Source organism: Phycodurus eques, chromosome 16 (genome assembly GCF_024500275.1).
Source record: "Phycodurus eques isolate BA_2022a chromosome 16, UOR_Pequ_1.1, whole genome shotgun sequence".
NCBI lineage: Eukaryota > Metazoa > Chordata > Actinopteri > Syngnathiformes > Syngnathidae > Phycodurus > Phycodurus eques.
Window position 1 is genome coordinate 9,360,887 of NC_084540.1, and position 19,242 is coordinate 9,380,128.

Here is a 19,242-nt window from a genome sequence, read left to right on the forward strand (position 1 = left end):
GCTTTAGGGAGCTAGTACTGTATGTTGGTATCCTTGGAGAGCAGTGTTCATTCATTCATCACAACATAACAGAAAAGGGGAAAAGATTTGATTTTGAACGTAGCAATTTACTGCTCAACACAAATATTATACAGACCTTTCAAAAAAAAAAAAAACACACACACACACACACAAAAGTCATCAATTCACCTCACTTTAGCTTCAGAAGAAGTTAAACAGATTAGGTGCCAAGTGGGAGTGACAGAACAGGACACCAAAGTAGTTTAACCTCGCCTTGTGTACACATCTTGTATTTGCATTTCAGTGAGAGGATTGACAATCGAGCCTTCGCCGGCTTTTACAAATTCCACTCGGGTGTTTGCCTTGAGATGGGAGGCTTGTGTGCATTTACAGTAGATGCCCCCACTCCATAAAATAACAAAACAAACAATGCAAGGGTGTAAAAATTACTTAAAGTAGATCAGTTTAGGTTGGATGAATATTTTTGGGAGTGATTTCATATAAAGGCTACAGTGAACCCCTGCACATTCATGGTTTCGGCATTCGCAAATTCACCTATTAGCTGATTTATTTATTTATCCTCCTGTTATTAACTGAAAAAGTCAAAACAAAGCAATCAAAGTATTGGTGTCAAATAATTGTGTTGAAATCATCAATTGCAGGGCTCGCTCCCTATCTTGATAAATAGTGGGGATTCACTGAATCTTGTCTCTAACAGAGAGCCAACATTGTGTGGACTGTATTGTTTTGTCCAAACTGGGCAAAATTGTTCTGTATTTGTGTTGAAACTTTGCACTTTAGTGTTTGCTGCATTCTTTTTCAATGATCACGCTGTAGAGGTTAGCGGTTTACTCTCTTTCCATAATTGTTGTTAATGCTACGGTCGTCCTCCATAGCTTTATCGAGCCAATCTCTTTCTTGCTCTGACTCAGAGTCACTGGCCTCACTCGCATCTGCCGCCAAAAGGCGAGAATAATTGATCCTGTACTGGTGGGGGGCATTCCACTGCAGTAGAGGCAGGCATATGCACCACAGCATCAGAGCCACGGCCACCCCCCTGAAGAGCCACACAAGCCCAAACTGGTGGACCACAAACCCTCCGGCGAAACTTCCCAGTGCACTCCCCAAGTCTAAAGACAGTGCAGTGTACAGCCTCTTTAAGCTCCTTTCTGTTCCTGGCGTGGCAACATCGTCGCTCTGCACCTTCACTGCCCACCAAAAGGCTCCGCAGCTGAAACAGCTAAAAAGTTGAGCAGGCACCACAGCCCACGGCCCCCACAGGAAGGAGTAATACAAACACTGTAATCCAAGAGTGGCTGCCCCCAGCACGAGCACCCTTCCTGAGCTGAGCAGCCGAGTCAGTCGGACAGCCAGCAGAGGGAAGGCGGCCTGTGAAAGCAACGCGAAGCCGAGAGACACCCCCATGTGCAGCTCGGTGCTGTCGTGATCCTGCATCTGCCACAAGAGGAAGTTGTCCACGGCGGAGCGCGTCACCCCCACCAGCAGGGCGGTGATGGCACAGAGCACCGCGCGCTGGGAACCGCGCACCAGCTGCACGGCCTTGAGCAGCCGGTTCACCTTGCCTTGCTGCTTGTTCAGGTCAAGCGGGAGGAAGGCTGCAATGAGCAAAGCCAGCGACAACACGCCAGCGTAGCACAAAAAGTGCACGGCACTCCTGGAGGTGCGACCAAAGATTAAACAGTTTAACCGGCTGACCAGCAGCCCCGCTCCACCGACGCCACATGCGGCTCCGAGTAAAGGCCAAACCCCTGCGCTGCTATAATGATCTGAAGCGTCGGCAAAGTCCAGATAATCGCACAGGCCGTCGTCTGCTGTCCACTCTAGAGGGGCTGCCACGAGCTCCCATACACACACAGTGATAAGTATCAAGAAGAAGAGCTGGTGTTGAACGTCCATCATCTTCAGGCTGGACAGAAAATCTAATTGACCTTCCTCTTTATGTTCCCCAGTGTCCACTTTCAGATGGGCCTTCTTCTTCCTCATCAAGGCGTGGATTGTCGTATGGAACTCAACAGAGGTGCTGTTCCTTGGTTCTGCTGTACTGTTTGTTCTTACCACAGGAAGCTGTGAAGTTCTGCCTTCTGCAACAGATGTTCTGTCACGGATAGCATCGGCAAGAAAGGTCATAGTAGACAGGGAGGCAGGAGCTGTGCTGACCTTTGGGTGAGAATCAATGGGGGATGGAGTGCTTCTCACATTAGACCCATTACAGGTGTTGATGTATGCTTGCAGATCTACAGGCGGGAAAATAATCACGACCAGTGCGACCACGGCTGAACACACCACAGAACCGTGTATCACCACTCGCCTCTTGTTGTACATCTTGGCGAGAAGGCTGGCCATGGGGCGCCACACCAGTGATATGAGGTGCTTGGTGCCCATGACGATGCCCGCCATCTCAGGAGTGAGGCCCAGCTGTCTGAAGTACAGCGTGAGGAAGGGGAGCAGGCAAGAGTTGGCACAGGAGTACAGGAAGTGAAATGCTCTGGCCAGAGCGAGGGTCTGCTTGATGTTGATCTGCTTTGTCTTCTTCATGGTGGACTTCATGGGTGCTTGATTGGCTTTACATGGAGCAACTAAGGGACACAGACAGTCACAGATATGTGTGAGGAAAAGAAGCAGCCCAAAGCAAACAACAAAGTCTCCCTTATTTGTCCTGAAAATAACAAGGGTGTTTTACACCAGCGTATTCGGTTCATATTCCAATCAATTTGGGCAACAGTGTACAAGCCGGCAGCAGAAACCTTTGAAACAATGGAAAATACTAGAATATGCCAAATCGACATATTTTGATATTGTTTGAGCATATTCTTTCCAAAATATTAAAAATCATCAATTAGAATATTGTAGAAAACCTAGTTTATTTCAGCCGTAGTGCTACTCTAAATAAAGTGATTTAAAAAGTGAACCAACGCAACGCATCTGACAGGTGTTTCTAAAACGTACCTAAAAGTACGAAGAATGATGCAGTGCAACCACAAATATAAAGATGACGAAGTGAAAACCTTTTTGACGGTGTCAATCAAAAATGAGCGTTAATAGCCTATTGTCTTCGTAAATAAAGATTGTTATATACAGTTCTTGTACAAGTGTACCTGATGAACGTGGCCGTTGAGTGTGCATGTGTGTGTGTGTGTGTGAAACACACAAACGCTTAAAATGTATAAAATCAAGTGTAGAAGTGGGGAATAAATACAAAAATAAAAGGTCCCTGCAGCGAAATGGTTTATTTAGTGCAGTCTAAAGCAATAAGGAACTTGCTAGTCACTAACACCTGTCAGTCTGGATGCACCAGTTCGGTTTTTAGACGTGGAGCACGCGGCCACGTCACTATTGTTACTATTGTCACTATTAACCCTCGACCTCAATATTATAAAAAAAAACAAAAAATAAAAATAAAAATCAGAATCAGAATCATCTTTATTTGCCAAGTATGTCCCAAAAACACACAAGGGATTTGTCTCCGGTAGTTGGAGCCGCTCTAGTACGACAACAGACAGTCAATTGACAGATTTCAAGTGTTTTTTTACCTCTTCCCCGCTACACTCCGTCAATCGTTGCACAGTATATTTTCCATCACGAAATCCAGAATTTCGAGCACTTTTTCATATCTCCACCTGTTCCAGACGAGAGCAACACTTGTTCGGCTACCATACAGTACACCTGGACAATAGTTTGTAACAGCGCAGCGACCCCTTCAGGCGTGGAAGTCAAAATGTCCTCCAATATCATCTGGTTACCATACCTTGAATTAGTTAAATACGCGTGTGTTTATAGACACTAAAATTGTTTGAAGATGTGCTTAGTACATGTGAGTATATGAAAACACAATCCGTTCGTCCATTTCTACACAACTTATCCGGTTCAGGGTCACGGCCTGGGACCTGGAACATATCAAATCAAATCCCAGTTGATTGTGGGCGAAAGGCAGACTACATGATTGATCGGATGCTAATCAATCACAGGGCACACATAGAGATAAACTACCATTCACACTCACATCCACAGAGTGGGAACTGAACCCACGCTGCCTGCGATGAAGTCAAGTCAAGTGAAGCACTACACTATCAGTTAATACGCAACACCCATCCATCCATCCATCCATCCATCCATCCATCCATCCATTTTCTGAGCCCCTTATCCTAACTAGGGTTGCGGGCGTGCTGGAGCCTATCCCAGCTATCATCGGGCAGGAGGCGGGGTACACCCTGAACTGGTTGCCAGCCAATCGCAGGGCACATACAAACAAACAACCATTCGCACTCACATTCACACCAATGGGCAATGTAGAGTTGTCAGTTAACCTACCACGCATGTTTTTGGGATGTGGGAGGAAATCGGAGTGCCCGGAGAAAACCCACGGAGGCACGGGGAGAACATGCCAACTCCACACAGGCGAGGCCAGGGATTGAACCCTGGTCCTCAGAACTGTGAGGCAGACGCTCTAACCAGTCGCTCACCGTGCCCCCACGCAACACTCAACTTTATTTAATTGAAAAATAAGATTATTGTGTCTTGAGACAAAGTATGTAAAACACAATTCCACAATTAGCTTTAAAAACAAGCATTCATAGAAAACCTAAAAACATAATAAACTTCGCAGGTTTTTAAATACAGCACTTAAAAAAATATATATATATATATATTTTTATGGACCATGAGTCTACTAATAAAAGTTGATTGAATACTAATAATAATAATAGGTTTCACACTTTTCCACTCGATAATGTGGTTTAATGCAACAGAATAAACATGAAACAGAGCTGCGTAACAATATTAGCATTATTATTATTTTTGTTAATGCATCAGAATCGTGCTTTCTTTTGGTGGCCATTGGTGTTGGTCCATTGCAGCCAGTTTCTTTCAGGCTTGCGGGGCAGAAAAAGAGATGAGGGGAAGGCAAAGCATGGAGCAGTAAGATGGGTGCAGCGGCTGGACTTGGCCGGGTGAAAACTTGTAAGACTTCCAGTCTGAACTGCTTCCCGGTTTGCAGCACAAAGACACTTCAAGCCTACGGATACAGACACTCATTTATTGACATGTAAAGAGGACTCAAACTAATTATAATTTCATTAAAAATATCCATCTATCCATTTTTTATAGCGCTTGTCCTTAAAAGGCCAAATGTGAACTGGAGCTTATTGCAGTTGACTTTGGGCAAGCGGTGGGTTGCCAGCCAATTGCAGTTAAAAAAACAACAAAAACAACAACAAATACAGTAAACATATTCATTGCCGTATATAGCTCATCTGTTAAAATACAGTAATTAGGCGCAAAATGTAATACAGTGAACCCGTGCTATTTGCAGGGGATAGGGACCAAGCCCTGCCGCAAGGTTTATAATTGCTTATAGATGGTACAAGATGGTGTCAAAGCACTATTTTTGTCAAAATGAAACTCCTCAACCCACTTTTGCATAGTTCCTTGACACCAAGATGCCACAAGATGGTGACAAAGCACTTTTTTATTGTCTAAATTAAACTCCTCAACTTAGGCCAACATAGTTACTTGCCACCAAGATGCCACAGGATGGTGCCGAAGTACAAACTTTAATTGCTTTGCCCTGAGCCTGAAATGTTTTTTTCAGCAAGTAATGGAGGATAGGCAAAAAAAAACAAGAAAAAACAAATCGGCAAATATGTGACTTTGCCAATGCCAAACCACAAATATGCACGGGTTCACTGTACACAGTAAAGACTACAAGATTACAAGACTTTTCCTTGTGTTAATGGATTTGTAGTACCTGGTGACACTTTGTAGGAACTTCCTCTCGTCTTGATCCAGGCACACATCAAAGGTTGTCCCAGCTTTCGCACTGATCACCTCAACTCTGTTGACGTTCACCTCTGATTCAGAGGAATGCTTCCAGAGTGATAGAAGGGATATAGGTAAACAATGAAGTGGGATGGATTGTTTTCAATGTGGGAGATAACACATGTACCTGGATTTTGCTCTTTTTAGACTTGGGGCAGTGTTTCTTTGTGACTTCCGACATTGACAGCTGCAAGCCTTCAGTTCTAGACTCTTGAAAGACAGGATTTAATACTTAAAATACTTTCAAATGCAGTTAAATACAGTATGTTAAGATACTGAAAATAAATGTAAAATAAATAAATAAATACAAATCAATAGATGGACTAATGTAACACACCTAAACGTTCAGCTTTCCTGGAGGCTTTGTGAATATTTATAGATGTGCAGAGCATTTCTCCTTGGGTCCACTGACTCCTTCCACTGCAGGCCACCTGCAGCCACCAAAGAACTGATCTGGTTTACAAATAGCTGCTCAATTATTAAAAATGTATCAATATTTAAATCCCTGTTTGTGCTAAATGACATACTTGGAATCCAAAGTACACACATTGTGCATTATTTTTTTTCACAATTGAAAACAGTTCCCATTTGTCTTATTTAAATGTACATTATGTCCCATGGTTTCTCAAAATACCCCAAGGATCAATAACGAAACACTTTTCACCCTCTTTTTCAAGCCTTGCTGTAATGACGGGGCTATCATGTCTCACGCAAATGAGCCACTGCTCATTCCGCCACCCGAACGACTTGCTTAGTTTTTGAAAACGGGCAACTTCAAAGAACATTTAATTGGTTGTGTAATTTCACACTGGATGTGTGGGCAGGCACACCAGAGATCCAAATGTTTGTATACAAGCCATAATTTGTTCCCTTGTAGCACCTTATTATAAGCAACACTTAGTGTTAAGGGGACAGCCACGCTCTCTTCACCAATTCCAAACCTCTTGCTGGCAGCACCTGCGAGAACAATGACATGGACATGAAATAAAGTGCATCTCTGCTGCGGTTTGTCACAGTGTGACTCACCCATAGCCTTGACTGCTCTGGTTGCAGCCGTGTGTCCAAGCTCTACTGAATGAATAAACACTTCACTTCTCTTCTCTCCGCCAGAGAGGGTTAGCTGTGCAGATGAAATCAAACTAGGTAATCACTAAGTACAAATTCACAACATAGAAAAGTATGGAGACACTTTCCACACTGATCAGTTATTGAGCAAATCAATTAGAGTTTGTCATTTCACCAAAACATTTTGGACAATTGCATGCTACCAATTTTGTGGGTTTGTGGAAGACCTTTTTTCTGCAAAGTCCATAAATGTATGCAAACACTGCATAAGGTTGTAGTGGCTTCAACATTTAAAAAAAAATCCTTTCTTCTATAAACCTAGCATGCATGTTTTTGGTATGGTGAGGAAGCTGGAGTATCCTGAGAAAACGCATGCAACCACAGAAAGTCAGATTAAGAGGGAGGCTGTGTGCTGCCCATATCTCATTAATTTTGCTATTGACATGAACTTGGATGTAGCCGTGGCCCAATGGTTAAGGTGGACCTAGGTTCAAGACCCACGACTGGACCATCCGCCAACATCCCCCCAGACTCACGGCTGTGGTGCCCTTGAGCAAGACAATGATACCCATAAATGCTCCCCGGGCGCTTCAGCTGCCCCTTGCTCCAGTGTGTTCCACTCATGTGTATGTGTTGACTGTGATGGGTTAAATGCAGAGAACACATTTTGTGTGCATGCATGCATGTTCATGACAATAAAAGATGATTCTTCTTCTTCTGTATGTGGGTCATTTTCCTACTAACCTCAGCCTTGTAGAGTTGCAACAGGACAGGTTGGTCTGCATGTCTACAGTAGTAAAGAACCAAGTCAGCCATCAAGGGAAGATGCTCCACTCTGCCATTGTCCTCTGGAATGTTTTCTTCCTTCCATGCAGGCTGCGCCACAGGAAACACATTAGTTGACATAAGGTACCGTAAACTTTTTATTTAAAAAACAAAAATCCGTGTAAGAGGTGGTGCCAGTAGTTGGCTGTAATGACCTTAACTTTGACTAGATACCACCTGGTGTTGCGCTAGACATCTTTACCAAAGCACTCACCACCTACTAAGGAATCGTGGCATCTGAAAAGCTGAAGCTCTATGATGAGAGAAACCTATGCTGTATGTATGTGAAGCATTCTGGAACAAACACTTCTAAACATTTCAACACTTAAAAAAAGAATTAAGGATTAAAAAACCTGGAAAAATATCTGCTGACAAGAAGAGTGTGTGCCTTGCTGGAGTGGGAGAAAGTAAGTTCGTGAGAAATTGGACAGACATTTTCTATTGTATTTTATTGAAAAAAAATAATTCATTTGTTGTTTGTCTATGAAAGTGTACAAATTAGTGCTCATCCATATAATGCTCACACTTAGTGCTGTGCTACTTATCAATGCCTGAATGAATGGAGAAGAGTGTGGTTATGGTGTCAGTGTGGTTACCTGGCAAAGGACGTCTGAGGAGAGACTGAGCAGACTGTGGATGCTGCGATCATACCAGGGATCCATCATTCCCAACATCTGGGCTAAATCTGTGGTGCTGTCCTCTCGGGAGATACCCTTAGGCTGCCAACAACATGTGAGAGGGATTCATGACAACTGAAGGCCCATGTACCAAGTCCATGGTCCACCAGTAGTAAGGACTAAAAAGTTGTAAACAGGTGATCTCACCAAAGAGGCAGCTTCAATAGAATGTCCAGTTTCAGTTGACGAGTGTCTTTCTCTCGGCTTTCCCCTAAATGTCCTGTTTGTGGGAATAAAGTAAAACTGCAACTTGCACATCTTGGTGAGTCGGGGACATTTGGCCTCTTTCTGCTGCAGGTCGCTGTAAGCCCTGGCAAGCCGCCCGGCCTCTCTGTCCCGGCCGAACACCAGTACTACGCACCAGAGCAGGCGCCTGTGCCGCGTCGGTTTCGTTGCTGCTTAAGATGGGCCTTCTGCGGATACAAATATGCTTCTGGGGAGAGAGAGGATCTTTGCTGGTGAGAGGAGAGCACCCATGAAATTCATGCAGAAGTTGATTGTGGTTCGATTGAGATTGTTTTAGCTGTGTCCCAAGACTGCGTGGGTTCTTGAAAAACAAGGAGAAGTGCTCTATGCCGATGAGGCTTTTGGATTTCTTCTTGGGCTTCTTTCTGGGCTTTGACTGACTCTTTTGTCTCTCAGCTGTCTCCGGATGTCCCGTGTCTTCACTGAAGTCACTTCCCAGACCTGATGAGCCACATGTTGAGGACACAGAGCAGCTGGAAGACGGAGAGTGACAGGACAACATGGAGTCTCTCGAAGACGAGGAGGCCGTGGAGATACAACTGTTCTCCAAGCCCTGATCCTCTTCGCTTCTCTGGATGACGTCTTTCTCCACATCCACGTCAGTGCTATGATCTTCATCTCTTTGGAGACACGGAAGTGGTAAATCCACATAGCATTCTCTCATGAGAATATTATTGAGAAAATCTGGAATATGAAGAAAGCAGTTACATAAGTTAACTAAGATTTGAAATATCTGGTAAGTTTATGTGTTTGTTTAAATCTGATCAAACCGTATCAGTCACCAAAGTTGTCGTTTTCCCAGAAGCTGGTGTGACATTTGGGAAAGGGGAGTGCAAAAGTCTCAGCAAGCCCTAATGAGACGGAAAAAAATGCCGAGATTGAGGAGCAGAGGTCAGTCATGACAGGCAGGTCAAGCAAACATCGAGTCACACTGAAAATGAATACACATTTGTCACTGTCGATAGTTACTATTACTGGTGATTAGTTCATTCTCAACTGCTTATAAATATAGTATTAAAAATATACTGGTTACAATCCATCCATTCATCACTTATAGGCTTGTACTTATTGGAGCTGGATGCTATCCTGGCAGACTTTGGGCTAGGGGCAGGGTACACCCTGGATTGGTCGCCAGCCAATCACAGGGCACATACAGTATAGACAAACCATTCACACTATTAACCTAAAATTTATGTTTTAGGAACATGGGAGGATGCCGGAGTACCCGCCAAAAAAAAAAAACACACACACACGCACAAGTTCAATTAAATTCAGATCCAAACGCTAAATCTCAGAACTGGGAGGCAGAAGTGCTAACCACTGATTATGATCCCTTTTATCATGTTGTGCTGTATATTTTTGTTGTTGCGCACCATAGAACTAGATCTCACATATGCAGGGATGCAAATGGAAATGTTACAGTGAAGGCTTGCGCAAACTGGGGCGTGCAAACAGTGCTGCACCTCGAGCTAGAAGGTTCGGGAGGGGTTTGGTGCCTTGCTCAGGACACCTCGACAGAGTCAAGATGCAGACAAGCATTTATCCAACAACAATGTGCCTTTTTTTTTTTCCTTTTTTTGGTCTGCAAAAGTTTCATGTCTGCTCTGTTACAAAACCCAAGTCCTTATTGATACACATAATGTATCGTTACAGTATATTCAGTGCGTATATACTTTAAAAAATTTTTTTTTTTAATTTAAATTTATATTTTGTTTATGTTGTTATTCTTGGGCTTGCTGCTGCTCTAAAACCAGACCTTTCCATTGTCATTACCTTAAATAATTCAACTAATTCATTTGGATGGTACACTGTAATATGGAGAACAGTGGTTCTGTAGTTGCCAGGGCAACCCTGATCCACTTACCTTAGTGGTCAATATTGTATTTGAGAACCAGATTGGGCTCTTGTACATTTGAGCACTTGTGCTTGTGCACTTTATAGAAGCATAAAACCACTGCTGCCAGTGTGCCTCTATAAAGTACTTACCTGTGTCCAAGTAGTCATCTTCAGCTGTGGGAATAAGGCTTTGGCGGAGCTGCTCTACAGTCTGTAGAAGACTCTGTCTGGCAGTGCTGATATTTGCTGTGCAGGCTGCTGTCTCCATGCAGCGAGTTACTGTCTCCAGTAGCTGCTCCAGCTCAACAGGCTCTTTTGTCTACAGCAATATTGAGAAGTTGGTTTTAGCAATAACTACCCCAAAACAAAGAGATCTGAAGATAAATAGAAGCTTGTTGTCACCTGCAAGGCATGACAGAGTCCCTGCAGGTGGATTTTGGTGCCCAGAGCAGCCTGGAAGCTGTGCAGAATGAGGGTGATAGTGATGTCTCGCTTGGACTGATGGCTGACACTCAGCTGCTTGGAAACTGACTGGACCTCTGGGGGAATATCTTCATCTGGACTCACTAACAGCACTACCCTGATTAACACATACAACCCCAATTCCAATGAAGTTGGGAGGTTGTGTTAAACATAAATAAAAACAGAATAAAATGATTTGCAGGCGGCACGGTGGACGACTGGTTAGAGCGTCTGCCTCACAGTTCTGAGGACACGGGTTCAATCCCCGGCCCCGCCTCTGTGGAGTTTGTATGTTCTCCCCATGCCTACGTGGGTTTTCTCCGGACACTCCGGTTTCCTCCCGCATCCCAAAAACATGCATGGTAGGTTAATTGACAACTATAAATTGCCCGTAGGTGTGGATGTGAGTGAGAATGATTGTTTGTTTGTATTTGCCCTGCGATTGGCTGGCAACCAGTTCAGTGGCTCAGAAAATGGATGGATGGACAATGATTTGCAAATCATCCATCCATCCATCCATTTTCTGAGCCGCTTCTCCTCACTAGGGTCGCGGGCGTGCTGGAGCCTATCCCAGCTATCATCGTACACCCAGAACTGGTTGCCAGCCAATCGCAGGCCACATAGAAACAAACAACCCTTCGCACTCACAGTCACACCTACGGGCAATTTAGAGTCTCCAATTCAAGCATGTTTTTGTGATGTGGGAGGAAACCGGAGTGTCCGGAGAAAACCCACGCAGGCACGGGGAGAACATACAAACTCCACAGAGGCGGGGCCGGGGATTGAACCCCGGTCCTCAGAACTGTGAGGCTGACACTCTAACCAGTTGGCCACTGTGCCGCCGAGTTGCAAATCATGTTCTACCTATATTTAATTGAATATACTACAAAGACAAGCTATTTAATGTCCAAACTGATCAACGTTATTGTTTTTGCAAATAATCATTAACTTAGAGTTTTATGGGTGCAACACATTCCAGAAAAGCTGGGACTGGGTCATGTTTATCACTCTGTTACATCACCTTTTCTTGTAACAACATTTAATAAACGTTTGGGAACTGAGGACACTAATTGTTGAAGCTTTGTAGGTGGAATTCTTTCCCATTCTTGCTTCAGCTGTTGAACAGTCCGGGTTCTCCGTTGTCATATTTTACGCTTCATAATGCGCCACACATTTTCAATGGGAGACAGGTCTGGACTGCAGGCAGGCCAGTCTAGTACCTGCACTCCGCTGTTGTAACACATGCAGAATGTGGTTTGGCATTGTCTTGCTGAAATAAGCAGGGGCGTCTATTAAAAAGACGTTGCTTGGATGGCAGCATATGTTTCTCCAAAACTTGTATGTACCTTTCAGCATTAATGGTGCCTTCACAGATGAGTAAGTTACCCATGCCATTGCCACTAACACAGCCCCATACCATCACAGATGCTGGCTTTTGAACTTTGCGTCCATAACAGTCCGGATGGTTCTTTTCCTCTTTGGCCCGGAGGACACAACGTCCACAATTTCCAAAAACAATTTGAAATGTGGACTCGTCGGACCACAGAACACTTTTCCACCTTGCATCAGTCCATTTTAGAAGAGCTTGGGCTCAGATAAGCCGGCGGTGTTTCTGGGTGTTGTTGATAAATGGCTTTTGCTTTGCATAGTCGAGTTTCAAGTTGCACTTATGGATGTAGCGCCGAACTGTATTTAATGACATTGCTTTTCTGAAGTGTTCCTGAGCCCATGCTTGTGAATGTCTGAGCAATTCAGGGAAACTCTTTTTATACCCAATCATGCCACCCACCTGTTCCCAATTAGCCTGTTCACCTGTGGGATGTTCCAAACAAGTGTTTGATGAGCATTCCTCAACTTTCTCAGTCTTTTTTGCCACCTGTCCCATCTTTTGTGGAACGTGTTGCAGCCATAAAATTCTAAGTTAATGATTATTTGGTAAAAACAATCAAGTTTATCAGTTTGAACAGTAAATATCTTGTCTTTGTAGTGTATTAAATTAAATATAGGTTGAACATGATTTGCAAATCATTGTATGCTGTTTTTATTTATGTTTAATACAACGTCCCAACTTCATTGGAATTGGGGTTGTACACCCGTACACAAAAAGAGAAAAATTATCAATGAATTCTTAACATGCACATTCACTCTTTTTGTGTCAGGTTGGGCTTACATAGTTTTAGAGTGTTGGTTCACAGTGGAAATGCCTTGCTCTGTCTTCACCAGTCTTTGGAATGATATGCCTAAATAAAGAATAGAGTTATTATTTCTCCGCAAGAAAACATTTCTATACAAAATTATTATTTTCACATTGTTAAGCATTTACCCCCCCCCCCCCCCCCCCCCCCCCCCTTCTGATCAAAGTCAGTAAAGACCTGCTTATCGTATGTCTCTAAAAAGACAATCCTGATTGATTATCACTGGTGCTGTAAGTGCGCTAAGAGCGACCTAGCTTTCTCGATTTGCTTGGAAAACATTGAAATGTTAAACATTCAATATTTTAATATATTCAATATATCGCAAATCCTTATGTGTCTGGTCCACACTGACGATAATCGAGTTACGGACTTCGTGAATGTTGTGTGTAATGGAACGATAGTCAATTAGGAAGCGACCTGATATAGAGTAGCAACTTGTGTTGAGTGTTTGTGTGAGTCTCCAAAGTCATTAACCACAATAAAAACAACAGAGAGACACCATACTACTCCTACTCCTACTCCTACTTCTACTTCGACTGCTACTACTACTACTACTACTATTGCTTCTCTTGCTTCTGTGTGTTTTATTTCTGTCAGTCTGAATGATTTATGTCCTTACTGCCTTTCACAGATCAGTCTTGGTAGTACAGCATCTAAGTTGGGTTTGCAGACTCATGAGTTTTGATGGGAATATATCTTTACATGTGTGGTGCTCTGATGGTCATCTCGAGGACAGGTGGTCCTCAGTTAAATGTCATTTGTATTGGAGCGTGGTATCATCTATCTCTCACCTATGTGAATTTTTTTTTTTAATGAAAAAGACTTCTCGGCCATAAATATAAAACAATCAAATGAAAAACAGGAAGTAAGGCAGTAAAATCAGTGTGCATTCTTGTGTCGCGTGACGAACTATTCTTCGCCATCCGTAACCTCGAAATGTTATATGCCGGTACCATTGTGAACTGAGGACCCCTGTACACGACACGCAGAGCAGTAAGTACACACATGCCTATTTGTTTCTTCATATGTCCATCCATCCATCCATCCATCCAGTTTCTGAGCCGCTTCTCCTCACTTGGGTCGCAGCCGTGCTGGAGCCTATCCCAGCTATCATCGGGCAGGAGGCGGGGTAAACCCTGAACTGGTTGCCAGTCAATCGCAGGGCACATAGAAACAAACAACCATTCGCACTCACATTCACACCTACGGGCAATTTAGAGTTGTCAATCAACCAACCATGCATGTTATTGAGATGTGGGAGGAAACCGGAGTGCCCGTAGAAAGCCTACGCAGGCCCGGGAGAACATGCAAACTCCACACAGGCGGGGCCAGGGATTGAACCCCGCGCCTCGGAAATGTGAGGCAGACGCTCTAACCAGTCGTCCACCGTGCTGCTCTTCATATGTCCCTCATATTAAAAAAATAATAATCAAACTCGGTGGACCAAAAGAAGTTGAATGTTAATGTATTGCATGTCCTAGGCTTTACCCGGTGCTCTGAGTTCACTATAGATGATATTTAGCAGGTGTCGACAGGCGGTGCAGTAAGGATCTGGCCAGGACAGGAAATGATGGAAGAGCAGGTAGGCTTCCAACAGCACATCACAGTCTGGGTGAAGGTAAGGAGTCTGCAAGAGAAGAAAATGTTACGCATGATAGACTGTCTGATAACTACACAAAGATGTTTTGAATGGCAGCCACTCACTTTTAAAAGTGTTGAGGAAAACAGGAGAGTAAGAGGCACCACCAGTTTGTACTGACATTGCAGAAGTACCTGCAAAAGTTCCCCGATTAAAACATCATATTGTGCTGACCAATATGGAGAAAGGTGTCGCTCCTTGAGTTTTACCTCCTCTGTTTTCTTCAGAATTGTCTGCAGAAGGAAGGGGGAATTTTGGGGATCTCTCATCACAAGTTCCTCCAAACACCAGCGGTTCATGCACAGTCCGGCTGATCACACAGACGAAAGCATGCAAGCAACTTATTTCTCTTTTTGGGTTTCACTCTGATGACAAACGGTTAAGAGCTTGTCTGTTTATATGTGCCAGCCATATTCATATGCTCTCTATTTTTTCAGCTTGAACACCAGGATTAGACAAAAAATATTGCCCATTGATTAAATTAAGCAAGATGGGGGATTTTGAAAATTGCCTCTGTACATAGACTGTCACAGACATACAGAAGCATTTGTAATTATAAATAATAAAACAAAGAATGTATGTTCACACAAGAAAGGTGATAATGATTATCATTGCAGAGTTCAGTTTTTCCCTTAACCGATGTGAATTCCCACCACTTTCAAATGTCTATATTTTGGCTTGATGCAATCCATATTTTGCTGTTGGTTCTTACCATTCCAGAGTTGCTTGTCAGGAGTGTTGAATTCAAGGTCACAGAGGCAGCGTTCAAGGACGTGCTGTATACGATCCTCTGTGCACGAGTTTTGAGCCATTGTCTACAGTTGTAATCACACCAGACACAGATGAAAAAAAGGGCATAAAAAAGAAGCTCATTATATCAACAAAACTCTCAACATTATCTTCTTGTTAGCACTCTTAACGTTTCCTTATAGCTACTACTTTTTTTGGAGACAATTACGGATCACTCTAAATAAGAAAAGACTCACTTGAAACAAATAGATGATGAACAAATGTCCAGTGTACACAATGCATCCGACTACTTCCTACTCACACCATTGACTCACAGACTGCACAAGTGGGCTGGCTGAGAACACAAGCCACAACTTCTTCTTTTTCATTCAAGGAATTTAGCAGCCGAAGATCAACTTTATCTCTCAAAACTGCAACGGAAATGACTGTTCAAGTACGACTTCCCACTTCTACCTCATTTTCCCCGTATTAAGACACACAAATTATTAGTAATAGAAATTATGATTAAAATAACAATCAACTTACATCAATTCGCATTTGGCTCTTCGGAATGATCTTGTTAAAGATAGTGTACATTATAATACTAAATCTCCACATCCCTTACAATGAAAATGGAATGGAAATTTCTATGAGATTCCTCAGTAAGCGTGACCTTTGCATGTGGATGCTCAGTACGGATATTACCTTATTGTCTCAGTGTGCCAGCTGTGGTAGCGGTGTCACTTGATTAGTGATGAATGGCTTAACAAACAAAGACACTGGGGTCTGCACATTAACTGGTAACAAACGTGGCCTGACCTGTGCCCATCGAAACAGGAAAAAGCCTCCTCTGAGACGGTAGCATATTTTAGCTGTATTGTGGAAGGATTTATTTGTGCCCTTTCTTTCAGATACGCTAAATTGCTAAAGGTATTTGCTTACCTGCCTTGACTCACATATGATTTTAAGTGATATGCCATTCTAAATCCATATGGTTTAATATGTTGGTCTGCCCTTTGCAGCTGTAACAGCTTCCATTCTTATGGGAAGGCTTTCAACAAGCTTTAGGAGTGCATATCTGGGAATGTTTGCCCATTCTCCCAGGAGGATATTTGTAAGGTCACACACTGACGTTGGACGATAAGGCCTGACTCACTGTCTGCTCAAAATCAACCCAAAGGTATCCTATCGGGTTGAGGTCAGGACTCTATGCGGGCCAGTCAAGATCATCCATGCCAAATGCTCTCATCCATGTCTTTAAGGACCTAGCTTTGTGCACTGGTGCACAGACATATCGGAACAGGAATGGATGCTATAACTGCGGCGGGGAGACCAATGTCTTATTAAACACTATGGATTAAGAATGGTACGTCACTTATCTGAGTCAAGGCAGGTGAGCAAAAACTTTTGGCAATATAGTGTATGACCTCTGAACAGAAGCACTACTTCACCTCTATTATCATGTTCCAAAAACTTGAAGCTGCTTAAACTAGAATGACCCTCAGTGAACAACAACCCTACAAAGAAGACATTTCTTGCAAATCTGGTCCTTACAATGAACAATGTAATCCCTAGATTCCTTAGTTTGTTTGATAATCATCGAATTACACAGCATCTTTTTGGGGTCTTTAAAATTCCCATAGCTGAAAATCGCCTAAAAAAAAAAAAACATTCTCACTGATGAATCGCCTAAAACACTTGCATTTTCCTCAATACCCAAATGTAACTTGTTGACACTAAACCTACTTTTTCCATACTTTCTGAACTGATCTCCTGTTGCCAACTACACCAAACTTGGACCAGCCTGCCTTATGCTCACACTTTAAGCCTTCTGTTAGCCTTGGTCAGCCCCTTGGATGTTCCCTTTCCGCTTACCTGTTAACTGGCTACTAGTCCGCGGTGTAGCCTTCACCCGGCATGTTATTCGGTTGGGATAAGCTCCAGCTGATCCGCAACCCTAATGAGGTCAAGTGGTGTAGACAATGGATGCATGATACGGATAGTTGATAACAACTTCAGCAATGCCAATTGTCTGCTAAGGAAGTTGTTTGGCATTTTGGCACAGTGGAGTTGTGTAAAAGTGAAGTAACACTAAAACGAATACTAGTACTAATTACTCCCTTTTTTATTTTTTTTAAAAACAATTTTAAGCAACGAACCATTAGTTAACCTCACACTTAATTAGACATGTACAGTATCATGCAATGATTCCCAACCAGCAACAACAACAAACATGAGTGTCCCATGAGAGGCCATCATGTGTGTTGTGGGAAATTATAGATCCATCCATCCATTTTCCGGACCGCTCATACTCACTTGGGTCGCTGCCGTGCTGTCGTCTGTCTCAGATGACTCTGGGCGAGGGGAGGGGTACACCCTGAACTGATCGGCAGCCAATCAGCACACATAGACAAACAACCATTCACACTCACATTCTCACCTAAAGGCAATTAACCTACCATGGATGGTTTTCGAATGTGGGAGGAAACCGGAGTACCTGGAGAAAACCCACGCAGGCATGGGGAGGACATGCAAACTCCACACAGCCGGGGTCGGATTTTGAACCCGGGTCCACAGAACTGCAAGGCAGATGTGCTAACCAGTCACCCACCGTGCCGCCGGAAATGATCCAATTTCACTTAATTGGTCCGAAAATGATTCACTTACAACATACAGTATGTATCTTTGTTTGTGTGTGTGTGTGTGACATCGTGACAGGCAGAACATTTTTATCTGATTCCACGAGATGGCAGAAGGAACATAATTAACCTGGTTTATCCACTTTTTGTGACATTTTTGTCTGGTGGTGTGCTATGAGATTTTTTTAGCTGTGACTTGGCTCAATAAACGTTGGAAAACACCAGTCTGAGATTCACAGTTGGGTCTTGACTGCTTTTTGTTATGGACTTGAATTATGCTAGTTTCTGGTTAAGTTTGTTTCTCTAGTCTACAATGTCAGTCATCTCCTCCCCCAATCAACTCTTGACCTCCACTTGTTTCATGTCTCGCAGTGCCTCATTGCGTAACTGCATGTAGTTTCCCTGTTTTTGTTTGGTTTTAGTCATTGCTATGCAAGCTATTATCTTTTTTTTTTCTTTTTCCCCCTTTTTTTTGGGAATAGGTCCATATTCCTTCACTTGCACTCCCCATACCATTGTGATGAAATGGACTGACGAAAACTGGACCCAGCAGAATACGATTGTTCTCTGGCCTTTTTTTACTACGACTCCTTTATTTGAGATCTTTATGTACTGTATGTTGTGGACAGTGAGTGTTCTAGATTCACAGCTTTTACTGAAGATGACATATCTGCAGTTTTTGGACAAAGTTGTCAATCGTCAATTTAGGACATGATTGAGACAAAGTACAGATTAATGGAATAGTACAGTACAAACCAAGAAAGTAATCATGAGTTGCCTAAGAGAGTAAAATGTACAGTATTTTATCTGCATAAGCGAAATCTTCTTGATTGTCCCAAGCGCAACAAAACCCGCATCTTCCTTTGTTAGTGTGCTTTTTCAAAATAGACCCAACGACATCACAAAACAGGAACTGAATGAGTCAGTGTTTTTTATTTTTTTTATTTAGCTTGACACTAGACATTATTTTGATATTATATGCAAAGTATTTTATATAACAAGGTTTAAGTTCATTTGAGGTGTTGCCTAATCTGAGAACAAAAATGTATCTTTTTGCCTGTTAGAAAACACGAATTGACAAATGCTTAGACAAA

The 19,242-nt window shown here is 42.9% G+C and overlaps 2 protein-coding genes across 2 annotated transcripts; both read right to left on the reverse strand.

Annotated features, from left to right (window-relative positions):
- Window positions 1-169: 169 nt before the first annotated feature.
- mfsd6l (major facilitator superfamily domain containing 6-like) lies at window positions 170-3,673 on the reverse strand. Its single transcript, XM_061700824.1, has 2 exons — window positions 3,552-3,673; window positions 170-2,597 (listed from the first exon to the last, which is right to left on the reverse strand). Exon 2 carries the CDS (start codon window positions 2,566-2,568, stop codon window positions 841-843), a length of 1,728 nt encoding a protein of 575 aa, XP_061556808.1. The 5' UTR covers window positions 2,569-2,597; window positions 3,552-3,673; the 3' UTR covers window positions 170-840.
- A 1,211-nt stretch (window positions 3,674-4,884) lies between these two features.
- On the reverse strand, window positions 4,885-15,821 carry LOC133415160 (phosphoinositide 3-kinase regulatory subunit 5-like). Its single transcript, XM_061700998.1, is given in 19 exon segments — window positions 4,885-5,032; window positions 5,765-5,883; window positions 5,963-6,045; window positions 6,173-6,266; window positions 6,716-6,792; window positions 6,862-6,955; window positions 7,645-7,776; window positions 8,322-8,444; window positions 8,550-8,756; window positions 8,758-9,332; window positions 9,431-9,499; window positions 10,635-10,803; window positions 10,887-11,064; window positions 13,117-13,186; window positions 14,630-14,768; window positions 14,846-14,914; window positions 14,990-15,090; window positions 15,493-15,595; window positions 15,767-15,821. Coding segments are annotated over 18 exon segments (2,547 nt in total). The 5' UTR covers window positions 15,593-15,595; window positions 15,767-15,821.
- Window positions 15,822-19,242: the final 3,421 nt, after the last annotated feature.